The sequence below is a fragment of the Neoarius graeffei genome, chromosome 4 (assembly GCF_027579695.1).
Source record: "Neoarius graeffei isolate fNeoGra1 chromosome 4, fNeoGra1.pri, whole genome shotgun sequence".
Taxonomy (NCBI): domain Eukaryota; kingdom Metazoa; phylum Chordata; class Actinopteri; order Siluriformes; family Ariidae; genus Neoarius; species Neoarius graeffei.
In genome coordinates this window covers 66658720-66686172 of record NC_083572.1, presented here as the reverse complement: position 1 = coordinate 66686172, position 27453 = coordinate 66658720, and the positions used below count along the sequence as shown (strand labels likewise).

The window sequence follows — 27453 nt, the reverse complement described above, 5'->3', positions numbered from 1 at the left end:
TCATGTGGATAAGTGACGCCTGCCGTGGACCAAATGAACTAAATTCAACATGGCTAAAAACCAAATAGGCCGATAAGTATAATATTTAATTGCAATTAGTTGCCAATATAATTCACGATACAAGGTTACTTAAACTGAAAACGTAATTGAATAACACGTTAATTAAGAAATAAAGCAGGTTTAAAAATGACTTCAGTTCTCTTTTAAATTTCAGGTGTAATTCAATAAACTCTGATTAAAAGCACATCTCTTGGTGATATAAGACTTTAATGGAGAGTAACTGCTTCACAGAAAAATACATGCTTCAACAATACTATAAAAGGTGTACACACTGACTTCTAATCATCGGAAACATTTAGAATATTATCATTTGTGTATACTGTCCGACAGTCACATTTTAGCACTTGGCCTCCTTACAGAAACCTAGACGCTTACACAGTCAGCAGCAAAGAGGGCTTCAAGCATAATGCTGTATTTAAAGTTGTCGAGTAAGGCACTTAGTTATAAGATGATAGTAACATGTTTATAGAATCATTGCAGTTTAGACTTCCTATAAAGAAAAATCCTATTTAAAAAATTCTATAAAAGATCTATAGGCCGTATAGTTACACTGATGTCATACTGAGTTAGCCAAGTAGGACACACAAAGACATCTGGGGAATAAGATAATTTTCTCAGCTTTCCTTTTTCAACCTGCTTTATACTCCAAAATATGTACACAGGGCACTTACTTGTGTAAACACATACAGTATAAGCAACAAAAAGGCTTGGTTACATATTAACCATTCATAGCAGTGACAGAGACTTGTGTCAGGGACAAGGACTGATTTACAAAGGAAAACCATAGCAATAAAATGTTTCTTTAACGTTGAAAACATCCATCATTTCTTCAAGTATTTAATGACCGTCTCATGTAACTAAAAACAAAACTGGTGGGGATTTACATGCTGGTTAAAATGGAAACGTTGGTTAAAATAGAAAGGTTGGTTAAAATGGAAACGCTGGTTAAAATGACTTGATACAGCTGACAAAAATGCTTTTGGTGCAAACCTTTTTTCTTCCAAACACAAACTTGTGCATGCACCCAGAAATGACACATTAGGCTTGTAACATTCTTGATCTACAATGTGTGCCATTTTCATTTGGTTTTCCTTGAAGCAAGTGCTGGAGTGATCTAGAACCTTTATTTGCCGATGATAACATTCCTGAACCCTTTTACGGGACCAAGTTTGTCGCTGTTAAAATCCACCAGTAGTTTGCGCAAGCCATAATGGGTGGGTGTGAAGTAGATTTTGACCTTGACTTCTTGTCCAGGTTCAACACTGGTTGAAATACTGAAAAAAAATTATATAAACTAATTAGATATCACACTCGTGCCCCATCACAGCTGATTACGGCATCAATTTAATTGCTTTTTTAAAATGTTAGATACTGGACATATGAGGAAGCAGAGTAATATCCTTAAAAAGACAGTCCAGTGCATCCAGTCCATTTTATCAGCTGTTCGGGCAAAGTGTTTTTCTGACTGGAGGAAGTGAAACCAGTAGAGATTCAGAAAAAAAAACATTTAAAATTTAAACTATATTTGAATCTATAAGTGTTTGATGGAGTTTAGCATAAGTAAGCAGTTAAATGACACAATCTAATGTTCGTTTCCTGTCCATAGATGAACATTTGCCATCAAGTGTTTGATGTACCAGGAGACCAGCATATGGCTAACATGCATCACATTATAAGATCTTTAGATCTTTGCACTGAAGCAGTTTCTTGATCCACGTATTAAGCATTTATATTTCTGGACTTCACAGCATCATGAGCCTTATTGGCTTTTGCAAGTCATTTTGGATTGTACTCACATCATTAGATCTGAGTGCAAACATTTGTCTTGTCTCTTATTATTTAGTCCTACATCACCCATCACTGAACTACATCACTGAACCAGATTAGCAGGAAATCAAATATTTTAGGGATTATGAAACACATGCTGCTAGGCCAGAGTTTAATATTGGCAAACAAACCTTAAATGAGTATGATCTAAGGGGAAAATTTCTGCTGTCTCCTTCGTCTATGTTTGGATCTGCAGCCAGCCTTGATTTATTAAAACCAAATGTTTTGTTTTAACACTGTAGCTAATTATTTGAGTTTTATATCCATTTGGAGTGTTTTAAGTGATTTTTGAATGCTAGTCTGTTTACAGAGAAAATACACAAGCGTTTTATAAACCATTGTGTTTCATGTCTTAATGCTCTCAGACTGCAGCTCGTATGTGAAATGATCTATAAACCGGCACATTAATGTAGACAATGTCTGCTTAATGTAACATACCTCTTAGTAATAGTCTTGCCTCCAGTGAGGTTGGCTCCCTCAATGCTGAAGCAGCATGCATTTAAAGCCTCTGGCAGTGTGTTCAGCACCGTGAGTTCTGCAGCCAGCTGACGGTTCTCTTTGGGTTCTCCCAGGATCTAAGACACAATGCCATATACATAATATGATAAATAAATGTTCACTGTGAATTATTTAATTTATATCACAGTGCTGTTGAATTCTTAACTCTCATGACTATAATTCAACCCACAGGTTTAAATTAATGTGCTCTTTCTAATATATTGTTTCTAACAGCAAATTCACATGGACACAGACTGCTCCACATAATCTAAGTTTAATAACAATTATATATTGTGCTATTATTTAACAAAGAAAAATATCTGATGGTTGATTTCTTGAGGCTTTTTGTAATGAGATGTTTATTGAACATTTAAGGAACAAGTCTCTGGCATCAACAATATGCAGCAGTCAGTAAGTTTTCCACCAGAGGCAAGTCTTCAGGACAAAGTACTTTTTATTTTCTCTTTCTTTTTTAATTAACATCAAGAGAAAGGAAAAGGGAGAGGTTGGTGATGGAACAACTGTTTACACCACCTATAACATAAGTGATATCTGGAATAAACTTGCCTCATAAATGTCCTACAACATTAAATGTAACTATAAATGGATAAAAGTAGCATAAACTTGCTGTGGTATTTTAAGGAGAAAAATACAGGACCTTAGGACTTCATAGTGGTAACAAGAAACCCTGTCATTGATTATTTTTTTTTTTTTACAACGGTGCACTATGTCATGATTTATTCCTTATTTGGTACTTGTTAGATTTATTTTTTTCTATATGTGTATGTCAGTCACATACTGTACAATCTTGGCCATATACCGAGTAAAATTCCTGAGGAGGTTTGTATTCCAATTTTTGTATTGTGGTAACATTTTTAGGTTGAATTTTATTCCTCTTATATTAAAGCAATTTGCCAACGATTGCAACTTTTTATTTATTACTGAGTGACACATTATATTTTTGAACAATTTTTGGTTAGATTTAATGTGGCACTATCATTTATGTTACAGCAGGTGTAAACACTTGTCACCAGCCTCTCGTTTTTCTTTCACTAAAAGTTGTCATGGCAGCATGTCTGTACCCTTATCTTGATCTCTGGGTTGTCAAGGACAATAGTGCGCATAGCCAGAATGCCTTCTCTGGTGCTGTAGTCAATCAGCAGAGCACCCAGGCGGATCAGGTTGTCCTGTGTTATTGCATTGCAGTATTTACTGTAGTTCAGCCTCAGTGGGACCTTCCGCTCTAGAACGCACATACACACATCAATTGCATACAGTGACAATCACCACACCACATACAAACACGTGCATCATCTAACCAAAGGAAACCCCCCCCCCCCCCCCCCCCCACACACACACACACACACCTACCTCCTCCAGGTTGTAACTCGACATTGAGCAGGTCTTTAAATCCACATTCCTGCCCTATAGTGCCATCATAAGCAATGGCACGAGAAGCAAACACCAGACGACACTTTTTTAACACCGATGTCTGGTTGGAAACCAAGGCAAAGACATCAAAATCACAGCCCTTCCTCATTTCCGTGCTGACCTTGATGGTGACATGTAGGCCGGTGTTGACTGGCTGTTTTAGAAGTTTGTTTTGATGGTTGGCGTTTTTAAATACCTCTCGTTCTTCAGCAGTGCCTGTCTCAGGAAAACATTAAAGCAGGTCAAATGCCAGGGTTGTCATTACTCTCTCAAGAAAAACAGTAAATCTAGAATTCTAAAGTTTCCCCAGTTTGTCCCTCTATGGGAACACTTTTAAAGTTCTACAACATAGTCTAGAGACAGTTGAAATTCAGAGAGGATTGAAAGCAACAGCCCAGGGAGCTAAAAAGCTGTACCGATCCAACAAACCTTCGCAGCATGCTTTTTTTAACAGTGTAGGTAACACAATATTCTACAGCTGCTATGGAATCAGTTTGTACCTTTCACATCCTAATAGATGCAAAGTTAAAACAATGTCAGAGAAATTTCAGTAATTTTGGGTTTTAATGTCAGTGTTTATGTGGCTAACTGATTGCACAATTTGTGGTAGAAGTGTGAATGATGAGCACCAGAGGACTGGTGGATATACTCTACATTACCTTCTGGATACTTGTAAAGATGGGTAATGTCCTCTCGCTTGTCACTTCCAACACTCTTAGTGCTGATTTCCTGGCCAACCACAGTAGTAGTGATGATCTTTCTTGTGTTGCCATCTTTGTACTTCAGGAAGGTCTCCACATCTGCATTTACCTCCGAGAACACAAACGGGGCATCATACTTGCACAGTAGCTCTCCCTCCTTTATGGCTTGCACTGGGACTGGACCACAGCAGTATACCCCTAAGGGTGTGGGAAAGAAATGGATGGGATTTTACTCCATTTGTTACAATGAAATAAAAATGAAGATGTTTCAATCTTATTTGCATTAAAAATATTGTCCATACCCTCGCTCTTCTCCTGGGGTGTGGGGTCACTGGCCTGCCAGCCATTAAAGCCTGCTTTCAGATCAGGACGAGCCATCCAGCTCTCCACCCAGCAATGGTAGTTCCTGCGGGGGTAAAAAAAAACCCAACAACTCACTTTTATTCAAAAACACCTACTTTACATCTGCATTTGTCATGATCCGCCCCGGACTTCCACTCCGGAGATTTACTATCTCCCAGTTCAGCGCAATCTGGATCCGGGATGGGACTTCCATCTTGCCGTCATTCACTTCCTGGTCTGCTCTGCTGTGTATAAATAGGCCATTCTCAGAAGGGGACTTTGCCAGAACATCTTGTCTGTTTCTCATGTCGTCTCTGTGCCATTTTTGCTTCCTGGATTTTTGCTCTCTGTTTTGCCTAGTCTTAGCCACAGTTTTTGTACTCATGTTTTGTCATTTTTTTTATGTTTTTGCACTACGTCTTTTTGTCTCAAGTTTTTTGTCTGAATTATTCTTGCTATTTTTGTTCATTGACTTTTTGGACTTTAATTAAATAATTTTTTATTCATTGGATTTTCTGGTTTGTGTTCTGCTTTTGGATCCTATCTCACCACATCTCGCTCCCTTTAACAGTACTTTCTGGCCAACATGGATCCAGCAGAACTTAACCATCTGAGAATAGCTATACAGCAGCAAGGAGCCCTCCTTGGGACCCACCAACAGGAACTCAGGCAGATCACCCAGAACCTGGCCACCCTGTCCAACTCACTCAACCTCCTGGCCACACAACTCCAGCACTCCCAAGCCGTGCCTACCCCTGCCCAGCCATCTCTTTCTTCACCGCCCGCCACTGCCACTCTCCACGAACCAAGACTCCCTTCGCCTCAGCCCTACAGTGGAGAACCAGGTACCTGTAGATCTTTTTTGTCAGTGTTCGCTGATCTTGGAGCTTCAACCTCTGGCTTTCCCCACAGAATGCTCCTGGGTAGCCTATACCATCATGCTTCTCACTGGCAAGGCCAGGGAATGGGGAATGGCGGTCTGGGACGCCGACATGCCCTGTTGTTCCAGCTTCAAGGAATTCTCTGAGGAAATGAGGCAAACATTCGACTACTCTCTGTCCGGCCGGGAGGCGGCAAGAGAGCTCATGGAGCTGCGGCAGGGGTCCCGATCTACCTCGGGTTATGCCATTGAGTTCCGGACATTGGCAGCATCATGCGGTTGGAACGAGAGTGCCCTGATCAACACGTTCCTACATGGCTTATCCGATGCCATCAAGGATGAACTCGTCTTGCGGGAACTGCCGTCGGACCTCTCCAGCCTGATGGACCTTGCCAATCGCATTGATGCACGGGTTCAACAACAGAGGAGAGAGAGGAGCCGCCTCAACTTCAACCCCTCTCCACCACCTGCCTTGTCCTTCGAACCCATGCAGGTAGATCGGGTACGGGTGTCAGCGGAGGAACGACTGCGCTGATGGAGCACAGGGGCTTGCTTCTACTGCGGTCAGCAGGGACACATCTGCCGAGCCTGCCCGCTAAAAGGACGAGCCCACCAGTGAATTGAGGGGCCCTGGTGGGCAATGCTCAGAACCAGTCCCCTGCCGACCATTACTCCCTGTTATCATCACACTCAACAACCGGCATCACCATCTTCAGGGGCGGACAGGAACCTGATCTGCTGTGCCACCGCCAAGGATCTCGGAATCCTGTTACTCGCCCTCGAGGTCCCTCTCACCGTCCTGACACTCAGTGGCACTGGCTTGACAACCATCACTCACCTCACCACCCCGCTCACCCTAAGGATTTCAGGTAATCACTCCGAAACGATACAACTTCACATCATGAACAACCCTCGTATTCCCGTTTATTCTTGGATTACCCTGGTTGATGCAGCACAACCCCCATTTAAACTGGACTGACCACACCATCTTAGGCTGGAGTCCTTCCTGCCTGAACTCCACTGCCTCCCGCCAAACCACCTCAGCCAGCGAGTTTCCCGACCTTTCTCATGTGCCTCCGGAGTATCTGGACCTCAAGCCTGTCTTCAGTAAGACCCAAGCAGTGTCCCTTCCCTCTCATAGGCCCTATGACTGTGGTATCGACCTCCTGCCAGGGACTGCACCACCCAAGGGACGTCTCTACTCTCTTTCCCCCACCAAGAGACAGGCCATGGAGAAATACATCACTGAGTCTCTGGCAGCTGGGATTATCCACCCTTCCTCCTCCCTGGCAGGGACGGGATTCTCCTTTGTGGAGAAGAAAGACAAGTCGCTCCGCCCCTACATTGACTATCAAGGTCTCAACGCCATCACAGTCAAGAACCGCTACCCACTACCACTCATGACTACAGCCTTCAAACTACTCCAGGGAGCCAAGGTATTCACTAAACTGGACTTATGCAATGCCTATCACCTAGTTAGGATCAGGGAAGGGGACGAATGGAAGGCGGCCTTCAACACCACCACAGGCCACTATGAGTACCTCATAGTCCCTTTCGGCCTGACTAACGTGCCCGCAGTATTCCAGGTGTTGGTTAATGATGTTTTGAGGGTCTTTCTTAACACCTTTGTCTTTGTTTACCTGGACGATATCTTGATTTTCTCTCACTCCCTGGAGGAACATCGGGGTCATGTCCGGCAGGTTCTTCAATGCCTGCTGGAGAATAAGCAGTTTGTTAAGGCAGAGAAGAGCGAGTTCCATCAGGCTCTGTCTTGTCCCTGGGGTTCATCATTTCACCAGCCAAGATCCAGATGGACCCCTTCAAGCTGGAGGCAGTCGCTGACTGGCCCACCCCATCTTTGAGACGAGAGCTCCAGCACTTCCTGGGGTTCGCCAACTTTTACAGGCGTTTCATCTGCAACTTCAGCATGGTGGCTGGACCTCTCTCAGCCCTGACCTCAACCAAGACCAAGTTCAAGTGGGGGGAGGAAGCAGAGAAAGCCTTTTCCAGTCTCAAGCACAGGTTTACCACAGCACCCATTCTCACCATACCCGATTCTACCAAGCAGTTTATCGTCGAGGTTGACGCCTCCGAGTCAAGGGTCAGAGCCATCCTATCCCAGAGGGCCAACAACAACAAGGTCCACCCATGCTCCTTCTCCCGCCGGCTATCCCCAGCTGAACGAAACTACGACATCGGCGACCGTGAACTACTGGCCGTGAAACTATCCTTGGAGGAGTGGAGGCACTGGCTCAAGGGGTCTGACCTCCCGTTCCTAGTCTGGACCGACCATAAAAACCTGGAGTATCTCAAGTCTGCCAAATGTCTCAACTCCTGTCAAGCCCGTTGGTCTCTCTTCTTCTCCTGATTCAACTTCACGCTCTCCTACCACCCAGGCTCCAAGAACGGCAAACCCGATGCCCGATCCAGGAATGTTCTCTTCTCACCAAGAGGAGTCCAAGCCACCCAAGACTATCCTTCCTCCACGCTGCCTGGTGAGAGCCACTATTCTAGAGGTTGAGATACTTGTGCACAAGGCCCTGGAGCAGGACCCCGGTGAAGTTAACTCCAACAATATTCCTCGTAACCATCTGTTTGTCCCCTGTCATGTGCGAACTCAGGTGCTGCAGTGGGGTCATGGTTCCAAGTTGGCCTGTCATCCGGGAGCCGCCCGAACCCTGGCTCTCATCCAGCAGCGCTTTTGGTGGCCATCCATCAAGGAGGACGTCCAGGAGTTCATGGCAGCCTGCGACACATGCTCCCGGAACAAGACAGCCAACCAACCCCCTGCTGGCCTACTAAGACCCCTTCCTACTCCACATCGACCTTGGTCTCACATCACCCTGGACTTCATCACAGGACTCCCCAACTCAGGTGGCAATACATGCATTCCTACTGTCATTGACCGTTTTTCTAAGACCGTCCATTTCATTCTTCTGCCCAAGCTCCCCTCAGCCAAAGAGACCACAGAACTACTCATCCACCACGTTTTCTGCCTACATGGTCTGCCTACCGACATAGTTTCTGACCAGGGTCCTCAGTTCACTGCACAGTTCTGGAGAGCCTTCTGAAAACTCATCGGGGCTACCTGTAGTCTCTCCTCAGGCTTCCACCCACAGACCAACGGCCAGGCAGAACGGGCTAACCAGGCTTTGGAGGTTGCACTCAGGTGCATGGCATCCAGGAATGCCAGTTCTTGGAGCAAGTACCTACCTTGGATCGAATACACACAACACTCTCCCTTCCTCTGCCACAGGTCTCTCTCCATTCCAGTGCTCACTAGGGTACCAACCACCACTGTTCCCCAGCCAGGAGGAGGAGGTCGCCGTACCATCAGCCCAGGCCTTTATACACCGCTGCCAGAGGACATGGGCATTGGTCCGGAGAAGACTCATTCGCTCTGCACTTGCATCCAAGAAGCAGGCTGACAAACATCGCTCCAAGGCACCCACCTACCGAGTGGGCCAATGAGTTATGCTCTCCATGCGCCACCTGCCACTTGGGGCCGTCTCTCACAAGCTGGCACCCAGGTTCCTTGGACCCTTCCTCATCAAGAAGGTAATCAATCCATGTTCCGTTAGACTGGTATTACCACTCACCATGCGACGTGTTCACCCCACCTTTCATGCATCACAGCTTAAACCTCTGGTTTCCAGGCTCTCTGTTTTGCCTAGTCTTAGCTTTTGCACTATGTCTTTTTGTCTCAAGTTTTTTGTCTGGACTATTCTTGCTATTTTTGTTCATTGACTTTTTGGACTTTAATTAAATCATTTTTTATTCATTGGATTTTCTGGTTTGTGTTCTGCTTTTGGATCCTATCTCACCACATCTCGCTCCCCTTAACAACATTTAATCATTCAGCAGAGACATTTGTCCAGAGCAACTTATAATCCAAAAGTGTGACCTTACATCTTTTACTCTAGAGTACTGTGTTTTACATTTACAGTAAATTGTAAACTTTACCAGAGTCGTGTACACTGAAAGTCGTGTCAGATATTATTGACCTCATTCATGAGGAAACCGGTCTTGAATCATTTCCTTTCCAAACTGTCAAATGACAGTTGAATGTTTTTAATGCAGGAACATTTATAAACACAGCACAAACCAGATGATCTGTTCATTAAATATACCTCCCTTTTCTATAAATAACTGCTTAGTCATTGTTGCCCAAATGTTAAAACTTTCTCAATAGGTCAGTTTGTGCCTTAATTTGAAGTGTGTGAGTAATTCAAGGGAAGAACACAGGTTTATTCATATGAATAGGACTATTCACAAGCGTACACATTTGCATTTATGTATGTCTGAATATGAATAGTCTTAAAGTCCACAGAAATAATTCAACTTTGACAATAGGGGAAGTAAATTCAGAAAATTAAAAATTCACCTGCTTACTTACCAAGCACTCAGCACAAGTTATACCCATACCTCAACACTGGCTACAGTTTCAAAGCAAATCAAGTCTAAACTTCAAACTATTATGTATAAAGCAGCTCTGCACCTTAGCAGCACTCCCATACTTTATGTATTTGGGGCTATGGGGACATCAACACTGATGAGAACTACAACAGCAACAATAACCTAGTTTAAAAAAAAAAACTAAAAAACATAAGACTAACTTTGCACGTATGTATGTACATATTATAATTCTGACATAAATTAATGATAGCAGAAGTGAACTGTTATTACCAGATCATGTCTCTGGTGGTGTTCAGCAGCTGGCCATTTTCATCCACATAGCGCTCAATCACCAGGTTGCTGTTGGTGTCATGGGCTGAGAGGTAGTTCGTCACCACTCTGCAGGGGATACCCAGTGCTCGAGACACTGAGGACAAATGCCCAAGAAATTTGGCTTATTTATTCATGACAAGTGAAATCCATTACCAATGCTTTTAATGTGCTGTTATTGGTGCCTTTTTAATTATTCTCCCATGCCAGCTAGCTCTAATGCATATTTTACTACCAAATTGAATTACGTCGGTCCATATCTCCAGGCTTGTCTAACTGCAAAGAATTTGTGAAGAAGAAAAATTCTTACCAGTGCAGGCAACTGCAGCGAACACCCAGCACTGGCCAAAGCGGACAGGCAGGCAAGAAGTGGAGTTCCAAGTCTTGAGAATCTCCACACTCCCTCTCCAGGACATGGGACTGACTCCACCTTCAAAAGTTTGCTTCCAGCAGCCTTCCAGTACCCCATTATCTCTGTCATTACTGTTCACCTGTGAGTGTGTATTTGTGTGTGAGTCTGGATGAATATATGCATTACAAAATGCCTTCAAATGAGTGCATAGCATAATGAGCAAAGTTGTAGAAATGTAATTCTCACCATAGCACTAAGCACTCGAGAGACATAAATAGGGTTTCTGCGACCAGAACAATCTTTCCCAGGGTTACGCCGGTACTTAGGGTTCACATCCAGAATTCTTAGGCACACATCCAGAATGCCTTCTTCAAACTAAGAATTGCAGAAAAGCATAAACTAGCCATTATTATTATTATTACCCTACTAGGAAAGGTTTGCGACAATAATAGCAATGTGACAACTGTGACAAAATTTATCATCTGATCTGTTTGTCTAATAAGAGTTTTAGAAATCCCATGAGGTTTCAATTATACAAACATCGTTTAACACGTACCATGCAAACCCTGAGCCTAACTCAAGCCTTGCGCTGTCAAAAAAAGGGGTACAGTAGGAGTCCATTTCTGTCCCCAAGTTACAATCAACACTAATGTACCCCCTAGGGCTCATTATTGGACCTCAAGGTAACTACGTGTACCTTTTTAGGGCCAAAAAGATACATATATGTTCCCTAGCAGTATTTAAAGGGTACCTATGAGGGTCCTGCCCCAGTGACAAACCATTGTACCCCTAAAGGTACAATCATGTACTTTATTTTCTGAGAGTGTGTATGGATTGCAAAATGCCTCATATATAGGCAGATGACAAATTAAAGAAAACACTGGTGACTCTATTTTGCTGTGGGGCAGATTAGCACCTATGGGAGAGTTTGGACCAATATTAGACAGTGCCTTCTATTATCATCAATAAAACACCAGGGATTATCTTTTAGAAGAATGGGGCTCATGCCTCGAGTACACTTCCAGAGATTTATCGAATTTGCAAGGATCTGGTGGCTTGTGGTGGCCCAACATCTGCAAGTTTATACAGGTGTTTATTTTCCCTTTAAAGTGCATATGCTATACATAAAACCTCTTATAAAATCCAAAACACATGATAGTGTACGTAATTGTCCTTTGTATTGCACTGATCATACATTCTAACACCGGTTTCCTCTACTGTGCCTTTTGAATAATTCATTCATTTTAAAACAGTAGCTGTTTCATCTGGGTCAAGGTCACACACATACACAGAGGCATGTTTTTGGAGGTGGTATGAAACCAGAGAATATAGAGGAAATCCAAGCAGTCATGGGAAGATGATGTGAAATATGTGGATTCAGGATCAAAGCTTGGACTCTGGAGTGGTAATACAGCACTGCTTTACTATAGTTATTTATCTTATCAGTGTTGGCGCCTCTAAAAACCTCCTGTACCATAATGTCCTTTCTCTGCATTTTTTCAGTCTCTACATCATCACTCTTTTTGTAAGCTTGCAAGCCCTATCTTTTTAAGGGGGTAGAGTGAGAGTTATTTTGGGGTTACATCCAACATTTGGAGTATATGTAGAACGGGATGATAGATAATAAATGACGTGCATCATTGTGTGTGTGTGTGTGTGTGTGTGTGTGTGTGTGTGTGTGTGTGTGTGTGTGTGTGAGAGAGCACCTGGCCAAAATACCATGCTGAAGGGATGGGATATTTGGCATCACCCTTGTAGATGATCCCATCCTGAGCTAAAACATATTCTTCCAGATTCTTCTCGCTGTTCATGTACACAGCATCTCCTGTTCAGCAAATAACCGAAATACATCATCCTTTATAAGCCTGATGGAAACATTCACTAGCATTAATAGACACTGAACATGTAATATGTGTTTTATATACAGTACACTTTTTCGATGGAATAAAAACATGTATTCTATTCCCTTCTAGTGGGTTTCATTCATTTGGTTTGATAGCATGCAATATTGTTAGCATATCGCTTATCCTACATGCATTACATCACTCTACCCAATGGAAAATGAGTGTTGAATATGGTTTACGATATTGCATGGTTGTCAAGACAACAGGACGTCACATGTCGGAGATGTAAAACTTTTGTGCTAGCAAGTGACTTTGACAATTTGTAAACAAACATGGCTGCCAGGTTTGCTTCATTAAATACAGAAGCTTTTGAGAGAATTTTGAAAGAGAAAGCTGTGTTGAACACCCAAACGGAATGTGTATGTATAATAATAATAATAATAATAATAATAATAATAATGGTTGCCTTTTTTCATGATATATCAGAAATATTCCATTCAGCTAGCATGATATTGAACTCGTCTTCGATTTGTTCAATATCATGCTAGCTGAATGGAATATATCTGATATACCACTCAACGCCAGCCAATATTATTTAATTATGTGTGCTTAGGCATTTGTGTGTGGCCTGCTGATGAAGTATAAAAATAAATTAACACTGCTTTTGTTTCGTTTGTACAGAAGGATAACAAATTCAAGGCTTCTGTTTGTGTTTGTGTTAAATTTTCACTCACGGGGGCACCAGGGGTTGAACAGTAGTATCAATTTAAACTGAATCCTGCCGTCTAGAATCATGGTGTAGCTGCCGATTGGTGCATCAGGGGCAGAACAGATGGACAAGGAGACAATGTCCCCAGGAGGACTGGTTACTGCAGCGCTCCACTGTGTATCATCAATATCACCACTCAGGCCAAACACAGCTTTGGTACCATACTGCTCCACAGGATCAGGCCCTTTAGACATTCATATAAAGTAATGTATAAACATCCATCCATCCATTATCTGTAACCGCTTATCCTGTGCAGGGTCACGGGCAAGCTGGAGCCTATCCGAGCTGACTATGAGCAAGAGGCAGGGTACACCCTGGACAAGTTGCCAGGTCATTGCAGGGTGTAATATATAAACACTGATAAGAATATCAACACTAACATCACTGCCAAATTCTGCACCAATAAGAAGCATTTCTTACTAAAATAAATGCATAGAAACACGACACTTTGGGAACTCAGGATGTGTGGCCCAGGCCTTGGAAGAAAGTCTAATGAACACACAGACTGGAATTTCTGTAACTGGGACATATTCCAGGAAATGGTTCCTTTTAAATGTTGGCGCAAAAACAATCTCGTTATTTATGCATATGGCATGTTCTTTTCATGTGATGTTATGATGCTGTTATAGCTTGTGAAGTTGTTGTAAAGGGAGTTCTAAATACAGGGTGTTTTCAAAAAAAATTGATATTTCACAATCTAATAACTTTGCCAATTCTCATTCAATTGACTTCAAATTTTAACAGCATGTGTGGAAACAGGTCAAAGTTTAATGTTTTTTGTTTTTATCTTTTTAGGTATAGAAATGCCATTAACTGGAAAAGAAAAGGCATTTTGTGTGTTAGAGTACACTCGAACACGACTGCAGCGTGCATTTATGAGAACATTCTCTAAAAATGCACTGACTGCAATGCAGATTTGGACATGGCACAAAAAGTTCAAAGAGGAAGGCTGTCTGTGTCTCAGGCAGCACACATATTGAAAATTTGTGAAATTGTTCATGGAATTCACATACCTTTGAATTTCTCATTCAAATTTTGAGGAATAAATCTTATATTGTTCAACATTAAGCCTGTTCAGTTTCATTCGCCTCGACTATGTAGTTTCTGGGATATTTACATCTCAAATAATATCAAATTTTTTGAAACACCCTGTAGTTAGATGCAAATCAGTGAAACACACATTCATCTGCTTTAATCTGAATGAGGACAAAAGTTTCGCTAGAAATAGATAGTCATCTTTTGTGGCTGCTCGTTATCATAAAACACTCAACCAACTCAAGTGTGAGCAATCCCAGAATAACTAAGAGATTTCAGTATAACAGCCAATCCCACTGCATACATCAGACATGGAAGAGTACGAAACCATATTTTCTTACATGACTCTAAATTGACCTTCACCCTATATACAATTCTTTCCTGATAATGTAGTTATCACTGAACAGATGCTTTTTCATTGTTTCCTGTGTTGCAACCATTGAGCGTCTTCATTGCTCAACAGAAGACACTGGAATTTTCCAGCTGGCTGTTATAACCTCTTAGTAATTTGACACTCATTCTGATTCCTATAACTTTGATTGCCTCTTCAGAAAGTGTGTATTCTGCTAGTGATATATATTTAAAAAGTTTTACTTATTAAAGCTGATTAATTTGTAATCTATAATCTATACGCACTGATCACTTTACATTCAGGACTGTAAATACAATTAGTACAATCTGTGCAATACTGTATGTGCTTACACTGCACTTTATTTTACTGACTTGATCACTTTACACATAGGAACGTAAATACACCTAGTACAATTGTGCAATATCTGCCTACACTGCAATTCCCCCACTTACTTTATCTTGTATTTTATATATATATATATATATATATATATATATATATATATATACACGAGTGATTCCACGCTTATGGATACTGAAATGGGGACATGAACTTATTTTCAAAAATTCACCTAAAACCATTTTTTTTTACCATCAGGTCACAAAACATGTAATCTTTAATGAATGATATGTTAAAAGATAACTTTAATTTTCTGAGATGTAATAAAAACATATTTATATGCCAAAGTCAGAACGTAACAGAAGTGTTGTGGACATATATATTCTCAATTTTAACAATGTAGAATTACTTTTTGAAACATAGGAAGGTGATGTTTTAGCAAATATAATTAATAAACATGTGTAGTAGAATAAACATACACATTCTTTCAATAAGATTAACATGGTATATAGCTAGATTGTAATTAATTTGTAACAGACGCGAGATGGACAATCATAACAGAAGTAATGTAACAGACATCATTTTGGAACTCATAGGCTTGACTTTGGCATATAAATATGTTTTTATTACATCTCAGAAAATTAAAGTTATCTTTTAACATATCATTCATTAAAGATTACATGTTTTGTGACCTGATGGTAAAAAAAGAAATGGTTTTAGGTGAATTTTTAAAAATAAGTTCATGTCCCCATTTCAGTACCCATAAGCGTGGAATCACTCATATATACACACACACACACACACACATATATATATATATATATATATATATATATATATATATATATTTATTTTTATTTTTTTTTTTAACTGCTGCCGTTTTATCTGAGTGCTATCAAGCTAAGTTTCATTGGATAACTACAATGACCGTCAAGTCTTGTCTTGTCTTATCTTATCTTTTCTTATCTTATGGCATAGCGAAACAAAATACCCTACCAAGAGGAGGAGAAAGTCTTCTCAGTACTTTCACCACTTTTACCCTCCTATTCATGCTCATTAACCTTTTGTAAAGTAAAATCAAGCTCAATAAAATGTATAAACCTTGTCTTCTTTTTTCATCTGCTCCCGTTAGGGGTCACCACAATGGATCTTTTCCATATATTTGATTTGGCATAGTTTTTACACCAGATGCCCTTCCTGACGCAACCCTCCCCAATCTATCTGGGCTTGGGACCGGCACTAAGTATGCGCTGGCTTGTACAATCCCAGTGGCTTAGTATAAAATGTATAAAACTTGTAAATTATAATAAATTTATAACAAGCACTCTTGACCATTCAACTTCACAGAAACCACATTTTAAATTTCTGATCTAGGAACCCTTTCTTTTTTTTATTAATTAATTAATTTTGCATTAGTGGCTCTAATTTTAAATGTGTCTCTAATAATTATTTTAGACCAGGGGTGCACAGCTCCATTCCTGAAAGGCTGGAATTCAGCATACCGGTAGTTTGTCAGTTTTACTGCAACTTGAAATGGTAATTCATTGATGAGTTAAATGAGTTGTCTTCAAACAGAGAAGCGGAAGATTGGAGTTGGTCGCCTCTGTTAGGGTTTTGCTGGGATTCGAACCTGGTTCGTTGGTGTGATAATCCAGCAAACCCCCACTAGGCCACCAGGGGGATGACTCAAATGCAGAGGCGTGAGGCGGAAGTAGAAAAAGAATCAAAAGGTTTATTTAAACTATATACACTATATACAGGGCAAAACAAAAGACAAAAAAAACCCAAAGAGTATAATCCAAAAGAAAAGCAAAGTGCAAAAATTCAAAAGCTAAGAAGATCAAAAAACACAGTACAAAGGAAACTGGAGATAAACATAACAGCACAAAGACTCCGTGACAAGAGGACTGAACTCAGGGGTATAAATAGACAAACTAATTAAGGACACAGGTGAAGATAATTAGGCAATTAACACAAACACAAAACACAGGAACAGTGGCGGCCTCTAGAGGCCAAAATAAACACGACATGAAAAGGAAATAACAGCGGCCTCTAGAGGCCAAAACAGTCCTAGTCCTAACAGGACCCCCCCCCTAGGAGCGTCTCCTGACGTTCCCAGGGCGATCCGGATGGGCCGAATGGAAGTCCCGACATAGTTCTTTATCAAGGACATCCCGAGCAGGAACCCAGCAGCGCTCCTCAGGACCATAGCCCTCCCAGTCCACCAGATATTGCAACCCGCTGCGGACCCGGCGGGAGTCAAGCAGGCGATTCACAGTGAACACAGTCTGCCCCTGGAAGATGCGGGGGGGTGGGGGGTTCCTAGGGGCAGGGGCATACGTAGATGTCAGTACGGGCCGTAACAGGGAAACATGGAAAGTGGGGTTGATCCTCAGAGTCCGGGGCAACTGGAGCCGGTAGGAGACAGGGTTCACCCTGCGCACCACCTTGAAGGGGCCAATGTAGCGAGGAGCAAGCTTGCGGTTCTCCACCCGCAGTGGAAGGTCCTTAGTGGACAGCCAAACACGCTGCCCAGGGCGGAAAGCGTGTGCAGGTCTTCTATGGCGGTTGGCCTGAGTCTGGTTGGTTCTGGAGGTCTGTATGAGGGTCTTCCTGACCTTGCTCCAGGTCTTGCGACACCGTCTCACATATTGGTTGACCGAGGGCACCCCCGCGTCCTCCTCCTGGTCCGGGAACAGAGGTGGCTGGAACCCGAATTGGCACTGGAATGGCGACAGCTTGGTGGCCGATGACTGCAGGGTGTTGTGGGCGTACTCCGCCCATGGCAGCCAGGTGCTCCACGATGTCGGGTTATCCATAGCCAGGCCTCGCAGGGTGGTTTCCAGGTCCTGGTTGAGCCTCTCCGTCTGACCATTGGACTGTGGGTGAAACCCAGAGGAGAGGCTGGCAGTGGCTCCGATGACCTTGCAGAACCCGTGCCACACTCGGGAGGAGAACTGGGGCCCTCGGTCTGAGACGATGTCCTGTGGAAGACCAAAGACTCGGAAGACATGATTAAACAAAAGTTTCGCAGTTTCAAGAGCAGAGGGGAGTTTGCACAGTGGTATGAAGCGGCAGGCCTTGGAGAATCTGTCAACTAAGACCAAAATGACCGTGTTACCTTGTGACTCAGGGAGACCCGTGATAAAGTCGACTGCCACGTGGGACCAGGGACGCCGGGGAATGGTCAGAGGATGCAGGAGACCCTGGGGACGCTGTCGTGGGTTCTTGGTTCTGGTGCAAACCTCACAGGACAGGACAAATGACCTTACTTCCTTCTCCATGTTAGGCCACCAGAAGCGTCTTTTCAGGAAGTCCAGGGTCCTCCGAGCTCCCGGGTGGGCGGTGAGAGGGGAAGAGTGACCCCACTGGAGAACCTTGGCCCGGGCTTGATGTGGGACGTACAAGAGGCCTGGTGGCCCCGTCCCAGGACCGGGGTCCTGGCGTTGGGCTCGTCGGACAGCCTCCTCAATACCCCAGCGGACAGGGGCCACAATCCGGGACACAGGAATAATAGGCCCGACTTCATTCTCCCTGTTAGTGGCAGAGAACAGTCTGGACAGTGCGTCAGGTTTGGTGTTCTTGGAGCCGGGGCGGTATGAGAGGGTGAAGTCAAACCGACTGAAAAACAGGGCCCACCTAGCCTGTCGAGGGTTCAGTCTCTTGGCTTGCTGGAGGTACTCCAGGTTCTTGTGGTCAGTCCAAACCAGGAATGGATGTTGTGCTCCCTCCAGCCAGTGCCTCCACTCCTCAAGGGCCAGTTTGACCGCTAGCAGTTCTCGATCCCCCACATCGTACCGGGACTCAGCAGGACTCAGGCGGTGGGAGAAGTAAGCGCAGGGGTGCAGCTTTCCTTCCGAACGTTGAGAGAGCACCGCGCCGACACCACTGTCCGAGGCGTCCACCTCCACGATGAATGGTTGGGAGGTGTCCGGGAGAACCAGAATGGGTGCCGTGCAGAAGCGGTCCTTGAGGTCTTTGAACGCCTTTTCTGCCTGAGGAGACCAGCCATAAGATCCACCTGTCCCTTTGGTGAGGTCTGACATGGGTGCTGCCACAGAACTGAAGTTCCTGATGAACTTGCGGTAGAAGTTAGCGAATCCTAAGAACCGCTGAACCTCCTTAACGGACTTGGGAGTAGGCCAGTCCCGGACGGCCAGGGTCTTGGCAGGGTCCATTTGGAGTTGGCCTGTCCGTACAATAAATCCCAGAAAGGAGACCTCGGGAACATGAAATTCGCATTTCTGGGCCTTGGCGAACAGATTGTTCTGTAGCAGCCTCTGGAGAACCTGGCGGACATGGTGGCGGTGCTCCTGCACGGTCTTGGAAAAGATAAGGATGTCGTCGAGGTAGACAAAAACGTATAGGTTAATCATGTCCCTTAAGACGTCGTTGATTAGGGCCTGAAAAACAGCTGGTGCGTTGGTGAGTCCGAAGGGCATCATCTGGTATTCGTAGTGCCCAGACGGGGTGTTAAAGGCAGTCTTCCACTCGTCTCCCTGTCGGATACGGATGAGGTGGTATGCGTTCCGTAGGTCCAACTTGGTGAAGACGGTGGCGCCTTGGAGCAGGTCGAAAGCTGTGGACATCAGCGGAAGGGGATATCGGTTGCGCACAGTGATCTTATTCAGGCCCCTGTAATCAATACATGGTCGGAGCCCCCCATCCTTCTTGCCGACAAAGAAGAAGCCGGCTCCAGCAGGTGAAGTGGAGGGTCGAATAAACCCAGAGACCAGGGCATCTTTGAGGTATTCCTACATGGCCTTGCGTTCTGGCTGAGAGAGTGAAAACAGTCTGCCACGAGGAGGGGTAGTCCCAGGGAGCAAGTCGATGGCACAGTCGTAGGCCCGGTGCGGAGGAAGAACGGCGGCCCTGCTCTTGCTGAATACCTCCTTGAGATCCCAGTACTCTGTGGGAACTTGAGATAACTCGGTGAGATCAGGGGGCTCGGCAGGAGACACAGGAGAGCTAGAGAGCAGACAAGAGGCATGGCATGCAGGGCCCCATTCCACAACCTGGCTTGTTACCCAGTCTATGCGAGGGTTGTGGCGAGTAAGCCAAGGAAGGCCTAGAATAACTGGGAACTCAGGTGAAGGAATCAGGTGCAGGGATATTTCTTCCTTGTGACCTTGAGACTGGAGGAAAACTGGAGAAGTAACTTGGGTGACTCTTCCATCACCTAACGCTTGGCCATCGAGGGCAGACACAGACAGTGGGACTTCAAGAGGTGCAGTCGGAATATTGATGCTTTGGGCGAAGTGAATATCCATAAAGTTCCCAGCCGCCCCTGAGTCTATCAAAGCTTGACAAGAGTGGACAGACTCACCCCAGGAGATGGAGACCGGGATGTAGATTCCTTGGCCAGGGAGTCCGGGAGAGAGGGTAGGCCCCGTCACAACCCTCCCTCGGCTGGACGGGGCGGTCCTTTTCCCAAGAGTTCGGGACATGATGCTCGGAAGTGACCAGGCTTGCCACAGTAGATGCAGCACTTGTCCCTCCTTCTGCGCTCCCTCTCAGATGCGGAGAGGCGAGTACGACCCACTTGCATGGGTTCTGGACAGTCACTGAAGGAGGTAGACGGTCTCCAGGTAGAGGTAGGGAGGCTGGGGGGGCTCAAGGCTTGGTGGCGTTCTCTCATCCTGTTGTCCAGACGAATAGCATGTGAGATGAGGGTTTCGAGGTCACTTGGGCATCCAATAGAGGCCAGACCGTCCTTGATGGGGTCAGACAGACCATGGTGGAAGGCTGACACCAGGGCAGTCTCGTTCCATCCACTTACTGCTGCGAGTGTTCGGAACGAGATGGCGTAATCTGCGACGCTTCCTCCTTGCCGGATGGACATGAGCTTTCGGGCTGCGTCGGTACTGATGTCTGCCTGATCGAAGACCCGAAGCATCTCTTCAGAAAACAGCTGGAAATCAAAGCACTCAGGTCCCTGTCTTTGCCAGATAGCAGTAGCCCAGGCTCGCGCCTTACCAGCTAATAAGGTGATCACAAAGGCAATCTTGCGGCGATCCGTAGTGTAGGTGGTAGGCTGAAGCTCAAAGGTGAGTTGACACTGGGTAAGGAACTCTCGGCACTCACTGTGCTTGCCGTCATACCTCTGTGGTGCAGGAAGGCTGGGTTCGCGAGGTGAAGAAGGCAGCATTGCAGGAGGCACTGGAGCAGGAGTGGGAGCTGGATCAGGATCAGGAGATGCAGGCAGAGATGTCAGCTGTGCCAGGGTTTTCCCAATTTGCTGAAGCAGTTCCTCGTGGCGAGCGAGGGCCTCACGTTGGCTGGTGAGCGTACGTCCATGAGCGTCCATGGTCGCTCCGAAGCGTGTCAAAGCTGCCATAATTCCCTGAAGGTTGGCCGGGTAGACAGTTGAAGCAGCCTCTGCTGAGTCGGTCATGACGGAGTCTTTCTGTTAGGGTTTTGCTGGGATTCGAACCTGGTTCGTTGGTGTGATAATCCAGCAAACCCCCACTAGGCCACCAGGGGGATGACTCAAATGCAGAGGCGTGAGGCGGAAGTAGAAAAAGAATCAAAAGGTTTATTTAAACTATATACACTATATACAGGGCAAAACAAAAGACAAAAAAAACCCAAAGAGTATAATCCAAAAGAAAAGCAAAGTGCAAAAATTCAAAAGCTAAGAAGATCAAAAAACACAGTACAAAGGAAACTGGAGATAAACATAACAGCACAAAGACTCCGTGACAAGAGGACTGAACTCAGGGGTATAAATAGACAAACTAATTAAGGACACAGGTGAAGATAATTAGGCAATTAACACAAACACAAAACACAGGAACAGTGGCGGCCTCTAGAGGCCAAAATAAACACGACATGAAAAGGAAATAACAGCGGCCTCTAGAGGCCAAAACAGTCCTAGTCCTAACAGCCTCTGGGTTCTATACAGTAAAATGTAACAAAATACCTTATATCAGGGCTGCGTCACATCCACAAAGAGCTAAAATGGCTGCAGGTTTTCATTCCAACCAAGCAGGAGGCACACCTGGTTTTACTCTTGAAGTTGTTTGAAGACTGAGACCAAATGAGTAAAGTGGGAACAGGTGAGGCTTCTGCTTGGTTAGAATGAAACTTTGCAGCCACACTGGTCTTCATAGATAAAACTGGACATCTCTTTATAAAGTAATTAATCTATCATATATTATAACATAGCTTATCTCAGACTATGGTAGTAATTAAAACGTTAGACATAAACATAAAAGTACATGCTTTTCTTTCTACTTGAATTTATAAACACTTCTTGTCTACTTGTATAAACATATTCTCTTGATATTCTCCTGTTTCCATTTTTGTAGTTTTCTCTTTTCTTTTTCTTTCTCATGCCTAATATCTTTAGGTCTGTCTTACATTCTCACTGAGACCATTTGAATCATTTATCAGAAGTGGAGTTTGGGGAACAGGGCCAAAGGTAATATTTGAACATTAGTTTTATACAGTGGCCTTATTTAGTCTCTGTTCAATATTTGATTTAACCAACATGTCATAACTGTGCTTGGAGTAAACAGTACATCTCCCTACAGTAATATGTTAACAAACCACCCACATGACAAATTCCCACTCACTGGCCTAGCAGCATTTAGGAAATAGTACCTGTCTCTGCTGTGATGTGGAGCTGATGGACTCCAGGCTCGTAGGAGCCAGAGCGGAGGTTGAGGTTGATGGTGAATGGCTGTCCTCTCCTCACTATCAGGCGATCGGTGCCATTCAGCTCTGTGCGGTGGCTTGTGTTATTGAACTCGCATGCAAGGTCCCAAGTGTCAATGTCAAGAGCTGAGGAGTTGGAGATTAACAAGGAAAAATTAATGGGAAAAAAAAATCAGTGAAATGATCTACTAATCCACTGCTAATCCGGAAATGTGAATTTAGTAATCCAGTGCAATAAATCAAATCTTAAAATCCTTGGGAATGTGCACTAAAACTGCAGTATGGTATATGCAGAACATGTATTATGCTCAACAAATGTAAACAGCAGATTGTCAGCTTCTTGTTCTGATCATGTGCTGTTCATTTTCAAAACTTTATAGGTACAATTTCTTGACCTGTGGTTGAATCATATTTCACATACACTACCAGTCAAAAGTTTGGATACACCTTCTAATTAAATGTTTTTTTTTTTTTATGAATGAAAAGACACTTCGTATCTTAATGATGGATGTTGTTTCTCTTTACTTAGTTGAGCAGTTCTTGACATAATATGGATTACTACAGTTGTGGAATAGGGCTATTTACTGTATTGTTATTATTTACTATTTACTGTTTGATCTCAAAAGCATTTAGAAGGCAATAAATTGCACTAATTAACTTCTGATGAAGCACAGCTTTAACTGAAAAGCATTCCAGGTGACAACCTCATGAAGATGGTTAAGATAATGCCATTAGTGTGCAAAGCATTACATTACATTACATGGCATTTAGCAGATGCTCTTATCCAGAGCGACATACAACGTGTACAAAAGTCAGGTATACAAAGTACTGAACTTCGAGACAAGAAAGTTCTAGTGCCAACTGAACAAGTGACAGCAATACCTTGTGTGATATTTTGTTGAAGTTCTAATACTCAAACAGCCAAGCAAACAAACCAACCATACAAAGTATAACTAAATAGAGAACTCAAATGGGTAACCCCAGGCTAGACAGTACACAGCCTGGATTGGTCTCTAGACCAAAACACAGTTACACATTGGGTAGGGAGGCAGGGGAGAGGTACAGCCTGAAGAGGCGTGTGTTCAGTCTTCACTTGAAGATGTTCAAGGAGTCAGCAGTTCTGATCTCAATGTGAAGGTCATTCCACCAACAAAATGTAATATAATGCCTCATCAAGGTCAATGGTGGCTACTTTGGAGAATCTAAAATCTGAAACATATTTTGGTTTTCTACAATGTAGAAAATAATCAAAATACAGAAATACCTATGAATGAGTAGGGTGTCCAAACTTTTGACTGACTGTATTGTAGTTTAATAGCATATGGAAGGATAATAGAGTTTTAGTGCAGAGAGAAATGATAGAAGTACAGGGTGGTGTTGTGTATTAATTCTGCCTTTCCTTCTCTCAAGTGAATAGAGGAGTGAAACGACAACTGAGCTACTGAAAACATCCCCTTTCCTGTTCCCTGATTTCCAGTTTTTGTTCCAGTGACTTGAGAGGGGAAAATATATTCACTTAAATTCAGGGCAGAAAAGTGAAGGCTGTGTCTTCATTAAAACAGTTGTTCTTTATTTGAATATATTTGCTCTTTACTTTAAAATTAATATATAACAAGTGTTTCATTGCATTTTTTTTTTTTTTAGAAATTATCCATAGCAGCCAAACAAGCAATCTCATTATGTGTGTTCTTAAGGAAGTATTATGCACACAGACATTCCAAGGATATTTAGGCCCATTAAATATCTTAAGTACACACTGTCCTCCACCTTTAAGCTATGAAGTAGTAAAATTGCCTTATTAGGAATTACATCTGGATGTCTTTAAACTAGTCAGACCTGGATTAAAGTAGAAAAACATCGTATTGTTTGATGCTTTCTGCTTATGAAAAGTCATATTCATTAAATATTGTTACAGATTATTATATTTTTGTGGTTCTTATTATAGGTGTGTGTGTGTGTGTGTGTGTGTGTGTGTGTGTGTGTGTGTCAGTGGTTACTCATCATCCTTCTATTCCTATATACATAGGAATAGAAAGACAGAAATTCTTGCCTGCAAAACAGTATGTGTCAGTGTGGAAAAGTCTGAGGTAAAACAGGTATATTAATGCATCATCTTGTTAAAGCAACACTTCCCTTTGTGCAGGCACGCACACAGAGAGAGAGAGAGAGAGAGAGAGAGAGAGAGAGATGTCAAGTGTTTCAGTGAATGAATCTAATACTCATGAAGATATTTGGATAATGATTTGTTTAATTCCTAGAGAAAAAGAACAAAGTTACCTTTCAAGACCATAATTTTCTGCTTTTGGAAAGGGTTTTAAAAACAGCATTGCTGTAGTTTTCCATTTGGGTTTAGCTCAGTGCTATTTACTGAATGTACATATCAATGCAGAATGGGTCTCTGTATGGTCGTACACTTTACTCTCACTGCCCAGGTCATAAGTACTTCAAGTTCTTTATTTTATTTTTTAACCATGGGCACCATAATAATCTCTAACTATGACACATTAAATAAGCAGTTAGCTGTAGAACTTAATGTAGCCATACGGCAGATAGGCTTTAATATTAATTATCATACTGAAGCACTTTGCTGTTGTCTACATGTTGAAAACAGCTTACATGGTGAAGCCAAAGGCACTGAGTGATGGAACTGAGGGATCTCTCTGGACTTTAGTTCATCAAATTCAGCCCAGGTAGTCCTTGATAAATGAGTTGTATAATGTGTATTAAAAGAGGTAAAATGCTAAATTGTGTTGTATTGTGGCCCATCAGCACTGTAGTATGACATCCCTGACAAAATGCCTCCTGGCTTTTATTATCTGCTGGTTAATATACTATGCTATAATTTAGGGTGAAAGGTTACAAGTCAAGCCTCCCAAATTGCTTTTCATTGTCCTCAGCTGGTTTTCTGCAGGGGTCAAATTTCTCCTGATATAGAACAACTTTTCAGTCATCTTTCATATGAAACATGTATGAATGCATGAACTATGTTTAATAAAGGTAAACATCTTTTATATTGAACCATAAAGTCTTAAATAAGTTTTCCAACATCGGTGCTTTCATTTAGAATCCTGTTGATGGCAACCCCATGAACAATTGTGCAATCACACCCTGACTTTAACATCACTTGAAAGTGCTTGTTACCACTAAAGTTACATAGTTCTTGACATAGCAGGTGAAGTTTATTTGAGTTTCGTATGTTTATTATCCTCCACCCGAAATGGGTTCCATCTGTCTGTCCGGTCACATTTTTGTTTCCAGGCCATATCTTTAAAACTACTGAAGATATCTTCATGAAACTTTGTATACATATCAAGGAACATGTGAACTGGTGCCTTTTGCTATTTTGGATTTTTGAAAAAAAGTATTTTTCAAATTTTTACACAAAAAATAGATTTTGACTTAGTTTCTAAGAGCAATGTTCATGTCCGGAGCATATATCCAAAACTATTCGTGATACGGATTTGAAACTTGGTATACACGTTAACAAGCTGATGTAGATGTGCCTTTTCATACTAAGAAATTTGAGAAATTTTAATTTTTCATGTTTCCATGGAAACAATTTCAGACTTAGTCTCTCAGATTAGTCTTAGGGGTAAGTTTTGTTTCCGGAGCAGAACTTGAAAACTATGAGTGGTATGGACATGAAAGTTGGTATATGTGTTAAGTAATGTATGTGCATTTTGGTACTAAGAAATGTGAGAATTTTTTTAATTTTTAGCACATCTGGACCAAAGGTCCGGTGGACTTATGCCATGGGCTGCTGAGGTCAGTGTAAAGAGGTAGGGCTGGTTTCCTGAAGCAAAACTTGAAAAATGTGACAAATACTATCTTGAAACTTGGTATACAGGGCAGGGGATATAGATGACACTGTCTTCTTGTTACTAAAGTCATATGATTCCCATGTTTATCACTCAACCAAAATGCATGAAATCAAAGTCACACATTTTTGTCTGGTCTCTGATTTTGGAAAATATTTTATATTTGGATCATTTTAACAGCTTAAGGTTGGCAGAGAACCTACTACACTTTACTCATACTGCAGTGTTCATGTGCAGCAGACCAATGCAAATAAGATATGTTGTGCTCTGCCAAAGTATTATTTGGATGTTCCTATTAAAAGCAACACATTCTCCTGGGAACTATCAGCAACTGAAATTCCTTTGTAGCAGAGCCTAAAACATGCAAGCCCATATTTAGTTGTGCAGGGCCTGAATGAATTTTCCTGTGCATAAATGCCAGATAGATATATAATATTAATTACCAGAATAATGAGTGTCTTTAAGCAGGAAAATTGCTAAACTGCTCTGGACTATGGCAGTCCAGTGGCATGGAGCATACATTCTCTAAAAAATAAAGTTCAAAAGAACATTTTTGGGATCTTAATTTAAGAGGAAATTAAGAATAAAAATGTTTTAAGCTTAACATGAATGTAAACTAATTGTGTAATTAGTTCTGCATGTTGTACCATAGTCTGTACAAATTCCTTTAATTCTCGCCTTCTAAAAGATGCAAAAGTAAGTTTGTAAACTCACCCATGTTTGCGTGTCTGCGGTGTGAATGTGCGGCTGGGTGCTGCGCTTCTTTCTCACTGCTACACCGTGTGCTGTTTTATGCATGAGCTGTGGGTAAGCAGTTTATG

The 27453-nt window shown here is 42.7% G+C and overlaps 1 protein-coding gene across 1 annotated transcript; it reads right to left on the bottom strand.

The window, feature by feature from the left end:
- Nucleotides 1-248: 248 nt before the first annotated feature.
- tgm2b (transglutaminase 2b) lies at nucleotides 249-27453 on the bottom strand. The gene is made up of 13 exons (XM_060919507.1): nucleotides 27347-27453; nucleotides 22761-22940; nucleotides 13395-13613; nucleotides 12523-12641; nucleotides 11063-11191; nucleotides 10775-10955; nucleotides 10426-10561; nucleotides 4820-4923; nucleotides 4476-4715; nucleotides 3757-4032; nucleotides 3468-3628; nucleotides 2326-2462; nucleotides 249-1334 (listed from the first exon to the last, which is right to left on the bottom strand). Exons 1-13 carry the CDS (start codon nucleotides 27348-27350, stop codon nucleotides 1184-1186), a joined length of 2037 nt encoding a protein of 678 aa, XP_060775490.1. The 5' UTR covers nucleotides 27351-27453; the 3' UTR covers nucleotides 249-1183.

What these genes read in the sequence shown, in the direction of transcription:
- tgm2b (XM_060919507.1), bottom strand. An exon ending in GTTCAACCCCTGGTGCCCCC is followed by an intron (nt 12,642 to 13,394) that starts GTGAGTGAAAAT and finishes TTTGCTGAACAG; the next exon opens with GAGATGCTGTGTACATGAAC. An exon ending in ACCCAGAGATCAAGATAAGG is followed by an intron (nt 2,463 to 3,467) that starts GTACAGACATGC and finishes ATTGTGTCTTAG; the next exon opens with ATCCTGGGAGAACCCAAAGA.